General features: G+C 45.5%; 2 protein-coding genes across 2 annotated transcripts; both read left to right on the forward strand.

The window, feature by feature from the left end:
* Positions 1-5,161: 5,161 nt before the first annotated feature.
* Positions 5,162-6,538, forward strand: LOC311061766 (CCR4-NOT transcription complex subunit 11-like; the record flags this gene model as incomplete). Its single annotated transcript, XM_084080458.1, has 1 exon — positions 5,162-6,538. The coding sequence occupies one exon, from the start codon at positions 5,162-5,164 to the stop codon at positions 6,536-6,538; it is 1,377 nt and encodes a 458-aa protein (XP_083936584.1).
* Positions 6,539-8,727: 2,189 nt separating this feature from the next.
* LOC311061767 (alpha/beta hydrolase domain-containing protein 17C-like) lies at positions 8,728-9,708 on the forward strand (the record flags this gene model as incomplete). The annotated part of the gene is made up of 1 exon (XM_084080459.1): positions 8,728-9,708. One exon carries the CDS (start codon positions 8,728-8,730, stop codon positions 9,706-9,708), a length of 981 nt encoding a protein of 326 aa, XP_083936585.1.
* Positions 9,709-9,770: the final 62 nt, after the last annotated feature.

Genomic DNA, 9,770 nt, shown 5'->3' on the forward strand with positions numbered 1-9,770 from the left:
CGCTAAAAGCACATTCAATATCATCACACGTCCTTAAGGTTCAAACAACATTCACTTCCACCTGACCATTTACCACCTGTTCCCCTGCTCGGTAAGCTGACCTGCGGAAGAGGGAAAGGGAGAGGGGGGAGGAGGAGAAGTGTGTGTGTGTGTGCGTGTGGTGGTGGTGGTGGGGGGGGGTTAAAAAGTAGGTGGTGTCCAATTGACCAGCCGTAGCCATGCATCATTAATGGACATGCATCATTCATGGCGTCCGCTACCATGCGAGGCACCCCCCACAGCTAGGCACTATACATGTGCACTGAGAGGGACAGTTTTGTGAAGCAGCAGTCCACTTGCTGTCTCTGGAGGAGACACATGTAGATCAGGCCAAAGGGAAAGAAGAGCCTAGAGGAGAACTTGGATTTTCTTATTCCACAAGTGATTATGCTATCACTTAGTTAGTACACATGCATGGCAAGATAAAGGGAACTTGTTAGTAGCTCAACTGTTTTTAAGGTATATTCCCAAGCAGATCTGACGTGTGCTGAGACCCATGAGCAACACTGGCGGAACTATTCCTCCGCCAGCCATCCTGGGCTTGGGCTTGGATACGGGAGGCCCCTGCCACCAGAGAGCTGTGCAGAGAAGCAGGGCCCTGGTCCGGACCTACCTTCTCTCCAGCTCTGTGCCTCCATTGCCTCTGACAGGTGGAACGAGGCTCACCAAGGACCCACTGCGGCTGCCGACTATAACCACCGCCAAGGGCCCACGCAGGCCGACCACCGCAGCTCCACTGAGGTAAAGTGATATTACCCTGGATCTGATATAGCTGTCTGAATCTAGAGCAGGGGTGTTTGATTGGCACTGATAGATCACTTCAGGCTTGGTAAGGAAAGAGTAGACCTCTGATCTAGAGATATGACTGAGGTTGCAGCCAGTGGCCACAGACAGGAAAGCTACTGCACATCTCACAGTTCAAATAGAATATTGCAAAACATGAATTTGAATAAGAATTCATATGATTGGTTTAAACCTGATTGCATTTGCACTGCTGGGGTTTGACAGATAGGACAACACACTTTCAGCCCATTTTCAAAGGCTAGTATGCTTGTGTAACTGTTGACAGTTACACAAGCAGACACTTGAGATGCAAACACTGTTCAAGTGCAAGCAAGTCAGGTTAAAATGGCTAAGATATGTTCGTAGAACATACAGTATCATAGAATGAGAGTGCTACTCATACTTAGGAATACTTGACATTTAAATCACTGACATTTAAGGGTAAACCTGACCACGTGACCAGTGATCCCATATTAGTGTCCCTGTTTGAGTCAAATCACATTTGAGCCATCAAAGTAGACCTATGGCAGTAGTAGGTTTTGGGTTCTAGGTGTACATAGTGCTCTCACGCATGTAGTCTTGAATCCAACATGTGACCTTTTTCTCAGGCCATTTCATTTGCCTGCACTTCAACTGAATGGAATTACATTGTAATGGTTTCCTTCCTGGTGTGGCCTAAATGGATATCCTAGTGTAGGGCAGACGTCTCTACTTCCCCTCTGTTTTTTCTTTGACTACAGACGACCATAGTCTTGACAGTCGGCCGTAAATTTCAGGTGGAAGCTGATCCGCTGCTTGTTTGAAAAACACCCAGTAACCCTGGTGTGGCGCCACGCTGGCTTCACTCAATCTGATAGACTTGTTTTTCCTTGGAGGAGCGAAGGAGACACCTGAGTGATGCACAACATAGACATGCATTACCCTTTCACACTAATGCACACTTCACCGTGATGTACTTCAAAGGGATTTGATGGCCTGAGTTCAACCATTAGGAGAAATTGGTTTTGAATAACTGGCTCTCAGGCTCACTTTTCTCCCAGGCTCCCCAATAGTGTAATGAAAAAACTGAGAAAAATGGTAAAAACAAACTAACAGGGACAGTGAGACACTTCTTTCATATCATCCTAATTCCTGCTCTTGCACTTTACTCTTACATGACAACTCCCATCACAGTAAGAATGTATGTTACTGTTAGTAGTGCTAACAGTGTTATAATATTAATTGGAATGATTCAAGTTTTAATTTTCGCTTGCCCCGAAAGTTGCCATGGATAGCAGCATCAGCTAGACATAAGAGTAAATAAGTAAAATGCCATGTATTTACATGGTAGTGGAAGGGCTCCTCTGCTCTGTGTGTCAACGTGTCCTTAATCCAGACTAACTGCTTCCGATGAGCAGGTCAGTGTCTTTGCTCTGCACAGGTGCATTACATGAATATACTCATGCACATAGTAAAGTGCTTTGGAGAAGGGCACTATTCTGTCAATGCACAATGTATCTACACTGTATATATAATTTGCCACTACCTGTAGTATTTGGATGACAGGAAATATAAGCTCCAGAGTCAACTGTCCGTTGAAATGGTGAGCTGCTTACAAGCAGTCCAAATGGGGTCAAAATAACGTAAGTACATGAATAATACATTATTGTAATTCATGTCAGTTTTCCCATCACGCACACACTTTCACTAATCAGCAAATCACTGAACTATCTTTGTAATAACTCTATGATGGAGACCAGTAGGGTTTGGAGATGATCCATTGTGTGAAAATTGTGCATTGCTGCTGCATTCTGATCTGTAAAGATGGCACCTGTCTGGCTCCTTTCTTGGATTATTTGCACAATTCCCATTTGGACAGCTTCTTCTAAGCAGCCAGATATGTGGATGCCCACTGCCCACTGTTGTCTAATGACTCTCTGGAACCAATACGCTCTGCAGGTCCAAGCACTACAGGTATTTAACCATTAAATCCTATGTGTAACGTCACGGCAGAATGTGCACCCTCAGAATAGGGACTCTATGGGTTCATGGATAATAGGCACATATATTATGTCTATACTCACCAAATGTATATTTGAATAATTATTACAAGGTTGATTGTTAAATCAATGCTTTTAATGCCTCCTACTCTATTCCTGGCTCTTGGAGGACTCACTCTCTTCTTCTCCATTCTGTTCTCTCCAGCTTAAGTGAGCATTCCCTCGTCACACCTGGAGAGAGGGCTGTGTTTGAGGGCTTCTCTCGCAACCGGCACCCCAGCGCTTTGCAGAAAAGAGCCCCAGCACCTCCTCCTCCGCCACCGGCCTGCAGGTCCTCCCCCCTGACTCTCTGTAAATCCTGTGACCCATTAGGGAGGAGACAGGCCCATCAGACTCACCCAGTGTATCACCATGACCAACACCTGCAGGTCCAGAGCTGCAGCAGACCTGCATATACTCACTTCACCCAACCCATTCAACCCACTGCCAAACCTACACCAGTGAAGCCTCACTCCCACAGCCAAACCCTGGGCGCGGACCTCAGACCATTAGTTATGCAGTATCGCCATTCTATATCAACACGGGACGACACATTGTCAGTTGTAGGGAAACCATGTCTTCCGAGCTGCAGTCAACCGTTGACTCTGACCACTAATGCTACTGCTAGTGCTGCTCCTGCTCCAACGCGCACACAACTGCATGTGTTCCTACCCACAGAAGGGCCAGGGGCGGGGGAGGAAGTGGACAGTGAGTCTGTGGATGAGGGGTTCATGGATGAGTTGGACAGCAAGATCACTACTCTGAAGCTCCAGCAGGGGGCACCGAAGGCTGCTACATACCCTGAGTAGGGGTTCTCCATTTCTCCACACTGAAGAATGTTAAGAAAATAACCCAAGTTAGCAGAGTCTGAGTCTCACAAGTATTATGTCAAAATTGTGCTTGGTGAGGACTTGGCTAACATGGCTATAGATGCAGGAAAGATACAGTAGAAAAATAAAGTGACTTTCAAACCAAGACATGCAAATGCACAGGGTATGGCATTCTGTGAAGATTAATCATAATAAACTGATTAGTGTCCTGCTTTTATTCTGGTCATCTGCTTTCCTATATTATGAGTTTGTATGGGAAATGTATGGTCCACACACTGAAATCAATGTTCACTCCCTTTCCAGCATAAAACTCCTTTGTCACTTTTTGTTCATATAATGTATTTGTATTTGTGAAGAGGTATCGTAGTAGTAGACCTTTAATTATTTGGGACAAGAAGAGCCCAAGTAGATTTCTTTAGGTATCATAAATACCAACTCATTCTATGATGTACTGCAGGAGAAGTGAAAGCTGGGATCACCTACCATTTTCTAATTTATTCCATCACTAGGGATAGGAACACATACAGGCAATTAAGAAACAACTCAGTATTAGGATGTTATTCCTATGATTACTGAATGTCGTATCTTTCAAAAGCATTGGGCTATACATAGTTTTACCCTTCAAAAATGGCTCAAATAAAATGCTATGTAGCCTACTGCTGTCTCTTTGTCTTCTCTCATATAAAATTTCCATTTCATAAGCTTAATTTATACTGTTGACAGGTGTCCACACCTGCAAATGTTGTAATTCAAAAATAAGGGTATTCAGATTTGTATGTAGCAGTTTCACCAAGAAACTAGGTATGCACGATTTATCAGTCATCATATCGGTATCGGCAATATCTGCCTTAAAATGCAATATAAGTATCGGGAAAATATCTGTTTTAGACAATGTTTTATTTTAGAATATTTATGTTTGAATGTAAACATAAATACTACATTTAAATTGTTTGAACTAATATGTGCATCAGCATGTAATAAGAATGCACAGTCTTTTTGTCTTCAAAACTGGGCTTTCTGAAGAGATTCAGCCCACTAATTTACTATCTCCACCAAGCTGAAGGCAAGGCGGAGATACTTTTTTTATCAGTGTCTGTCTGTGAGTTTGCAGCTAATCTTGCAAATTAATTGAACGATCAGCATCTCTGTGTGAATATTATTTCACATTGTGTGAATTCATCATTTCAGATCCACCGAACCACACAGCTCCATATTTGGACGCCAATATGATGTAATTTGATGACGCAAGGTTCTATGGCAGAAATATATGCTTCACTGAGTGTACCTTTCTAGTTTATTGGTCTTTCCAGCTGAAGCTTGTTAGATCTAAGCTGTGCATGCCCGACCAACAGTTTGTTAGTTAGTTAGTTAGTTAGTTATATTACTAACTAATTGAATGCTACTTGAATTACGAATCGATTAGTTATTGGCTTTGTATTGCAAAGTTAGTCTAGTCTAACTGTTGAATAAGAAATGTCGTTCACCCTTGACATGTCACTCCCCCCGAAAGAGCTCTCCGACCTGCTGGGTATCATATCTGAGGAGACTTGCACCAATACCTTCGAGAGCCTCTCATCTACCTTCTATAATCACTTCGGAAAGGCTGAACATTACCGTGTGGGTTCGGTGCTGGTGATGCTGCTCCAGCAGCCGGACTTGTTGCCCAGCTCCCCTCAGCGGCTCACCGCCTTCTACCTCCTGTGGGAGATGTACCGCACCAAGCCGCTGGTCGACAATCCCTTTGCTGTGGTGTTCGCCCACCTGTTGAACCCCTCATCCGTCGGAGAGGAGCAAGAGAAAGTACTCTCTGGTTTCCAACCACCCATCACCCAGCAGGAGAGGTTCTTCCTCTCCCAGCTGATACTAGCCCCACCCAGAGAACTTTTTAAGAAGACGCCCCGAGAGGTGTCATGCATGGATGTCGGTGACATGCCAGACATCAGTAGACTGCAGCTAGCCTTGGCAGAGCGACAGGCAGAGCTTCCCCTGCAAAGCAAGGCCAGTTTACCCAGTATCCCGAATGACCCAGATCCTTATTCATCCAACTCAGGCTTTGACAGCTCAGTGGCCAATCAGACCACAAAGTCTCTGAATTACGAATTCCGCCCTCCACCAGCAAAACGTTTCCGTCCAGAGTTCATCCGGCCTCTACCTCCTCTCCATGTGTGCGAGGACGAGCTGGTGTGGCTGAATCCCACAGAACCGGACCACAGCATTCAGTGGGACCGCTCCATGTGTGTGAAAAACAGGACGGGGGTGGAGATGAAATGCATAATGTCCAAGGCCTTCAAGAGCCCACTGTCCACCCAGCAGGTGTCACAGCTGCTGGACGAGCTAGAGAAGGACCCTAAACTGGTGTACCACATCGACCTGTCCCCGGCCAAGCTGCCCGACCTGGTGGAGAACAACCCGCTAGTGGCCTATGAGATGCTGCTGAAGCTTATGGAGAGCAGTCAGATTACAGAGTACTTCTCTGTGCTGGTCAACATGGATGTTCACGTTGATCAGCACAGTTTCATTGGATCGGTATCTCTGAGACACGTGTCTCTGCACTCCATGGAGGTGGTCAACAGGTTGACGGCAGCTGTAGACCTCCCCCCAGAGTTCATCCACCGCTACATAGTCAACTGTATCTCCACCTGTAAGCAGATCAAAGACAAGTCCATGCAGAATCGCCAGGTGCGTCTGGTGTGCATCTTCCTGCAGTCGCTGATACGCAACAAGATCATCAATGTGCAGGATCTCTTCATCGAGATGCAGGACTTCAGTATCGAGTTCATCCGCATTCGCGAGGCCGCAGGCCTCTTCCGCCTTCTCAAGAACCTGGACACAGGAGAGAACCCCACGGATGCCAAGCCTGTCAAATGACGCGAGAGATGCTAAAAGTGTCCCTAGCTGCCATATAATGTACATTATATGGCAGCTTAAACCCTTTCAATTTAACAAGGGACGTCCCTTGTTAAATTGAAACATTTTTTTGAAAATAAACGATAGGGTTAAAGGGGTTAAACCGATTTTGATGCTATATTAACCAATTTTGCTTGGGACCCCCAGGAACATGTCAAGGTCCCCTGGGGGGTCCCTGGACCCCATTTGAGAACCGCTGCAGTATCGGCCAGTCCTATGATGTCAGTAATGTATAATGCACAAACTTGGGAGAGTTTGTGGATCTCCATGTATGGACATAAAGGGACACAGAGAGATGTTCCTGGATTTATAGATAGTAATAACCATATCTATAAATACAGGAATGTTTTCTTCAGCTGGGCTCATTTCAGTCCGATTGTTTATATTTAAAAAAATCACACCTGTGTGAAGGTAGCGGCGCCTTTGATACATTTTGTCATCAATAAGTGTTTATAATGTGTTTATAGCCACGTGTCACGTGAAGCTTGACCAATCACTTTGTTGACGTGTCTGACCAATCAGAACGTTGACGCAAAAGCCAGGTATAGAGGGCTACCGCTCTATACCTAAAGGTATAGAGCGGCTAGCGCCGCTAAAAAATTAAGATATATTTAAGTACTTACTGCACTAAGTACTCTGACGGGTGCAACAGATACTCTTGACCAGTGGTTCCCAACCTGTGGGTCCCCACATGATTTAGATTTTGGGGAGGGTCCCCAGATGACAGTGAGGTGACAATTTAATAAAATAAAAAAAGAAAGAAAATATAATAGACCATTACTGCATCAAAAGTAATTCACAAACTATACTATAAAAACTGGTCAAACGGTGGCCAAATTGTCAAATAATATAGGAGACAACATTTTTGAAAACGGCTGATTTACAGGCTCTCAATGCCTTGCGTTGTGAGGCGTTGTGAGCTTGTAGATCGGCTATTTTCACAATATGTATCTGTGGAACTGAGTCAAACTAATTGTTATGCCTCAATTCCTACAAGTGCTTGTCAGGGTGGGGGGTCCCCAGTTCAAATATGATTATTTTGGGGGGTTGTGGCCTGAAAAGGTTGAGAACCACTGCTCTTGACAACGGGTATTGCATAACCACAGGGACATACTTTCCCAATGGGCATTGCCCTGCCTAGTTCTAATTACAGTGGCGGCCTGTCTGGCAAAAGACATGGCCTCTTGAGGGAGAGGGGTTAGGGACAAAGAAAACTAAAAGCAGATAAAATGAAACATAAAAGCATTGCAAAGAACAAAACAAAAGTATAAACCACAGTAACAGGAAGAAAAATAAAAAAGAGATCAAGCAAGCATCCTGCATTAATTCCTCCATTAAGTCATGCAAGAAATGCATTCTTTATGTATTATTATCTAAGAATTGAATGACTCGTGCCATTCCACATACAAAACCACCTCCAGCTCAAGAAGAAGGAGAGGAAGTGACTACTACAACTGCCCCTATCAGTCATACTGTAGGTCAGTGGTTCTCAACCTGTGGGTCGGGACCCTCAGGGGACAGCAAAGTGACAATTTAAGGGTAACAGATAACTAAAAACCAAACATTATTATAATAAATTGTACATAAGACAAAGTAACTAAATGGTTATGGAGTGTGTTAGTATGTAGAATCAGTAGTGTAGGTGAGTGGATAAGTGTTAAGTATGGCGTTGGATGATGGTGCAAACTAAAGGACAAACCAAACATGTGCAAGGAGAGAATGAGAGTCTGAGAGGAAAAGGACTGCTTTTAAAGCCCTGAGAGCACTGTTCCCTTCCCAGTTGCGCTGCAGATCAGAGCTGATGGCCTTACCAGTTCCACCACCTATGAAGTACCTGCAACACAAACCAAAACAGTTGACAAGCACTGCCAGACACAGTGATTTAATGGTGCCGCATTGAACAAACTGCGAAGGCGCCTTCCTAAATCTGCATGCATGCATGGCAAGGTTTGTGTTGTTGTGTGACGTAAGAACAGAGCTCTGATCAGACTGTATAATGTGTTGTATAGCGAACCGAGATTCCACATGTTACCAGTCATTAAATAGTTATTATAGAGCAGGATGAAGTTGGATTTTATCCATGTATACTTGTTTTGCTTTTGTTTAAGAGATTAATTCTTTGGGTAACCCCAAGCCCGCTCCGCATTTAAATGGCTGTTTTCTCTCTTCGAGCACTGTGCTGGCTGTTCTGCTGTCCGCCCTGTCCCAGTTACATAGCAGCGAATATGGCTTTCTTCCCTCCAGAGCCCACATACTCGGTGGACACCGATGCCAATGGGGCCACCAGCTTGAATCTAACAGAGCGGGCAAACTGGGAGGACTCTGAGCAGGAGCTGGATGCAGTCGAGGTGTTCAACACGAAAAGCATTCGGGGCAACAAGGTTGGATGCATGTTCATACGCTGTGCCCCGAACAGCCAGTACACGCTTCTGTATTCCCATGGCAATGCAGTGGACTTGGGAGATATGTGCCGCTTCTACATACGCCTTGGGTCCTTTATCAACTGCAACGTGTTGTCCTACGATTACTCAGGCTACGGGGTCAGCAGCGGGAAACCCTCTGAGAAGAACCTGTATGCGGACATTGAGGCGGCTTGGCAGGTGCTGAGGCACAGGTATGGAGTGACACCAGAGAACATCATCCTGTACGGTGAGAGCATAGGCACGGTGCCCACTGTAGACCTGGCAGCGCGCTTCAAGTGTGCTGGCGTTATTTTGCACTCTCCCCTCATGTCAGGGCTGCGGGTGGCCTTCCCAAACACGTGCAAGACCTATTGCTTTAACATATTCCACTGCTGCGATGCCTTTTCCAGCATCGACAAGGTGTCCAAAGTGGCGTCCCCAGTGCTGGTGATCCACGGTACGGAGGACAAGGTGATCGACTTCTCCCACGGCCTGGCCATGTTTGAGCGGTGCCCGCATCCTGTGGAGCCCCTGTTCGTGGAGGGAGCGGGCCACAACAACATTGTGCTGTACACCCAGTACCTGAAGAGACTCAAGCAGTTCATCTCCTCTGAGCTGTCCACCTCAACAAGTCCGGCTGCTGGAGCAGCATCACCAGCACCAAACCCACACGGTAATGTTCAGCCTTTCCAAAGTGATGAGCTGGTCCTCCCTCCTTATTCTGACTAGATTGGCGACGTCATCGTTATGACATCATCAATATAATGTCAGAGATTCAAGGGATGCTACTC

The sequence above is a fragment of the Gymnoscopelus microlampas genome, assembly GCF_963454915.1.
Source record: "Gymnoscopelus microlampas genome assembly, chromosome: 15".
In the NCBI taxonomy this organism is placed as follows: domain Eukaryota; kingdom Metazoa; phylum Chordata; class Actinopteri; order Myctophiformes; family Myctophidae; genus Gymnoscopelus; species Gymnoscopelus microlampas.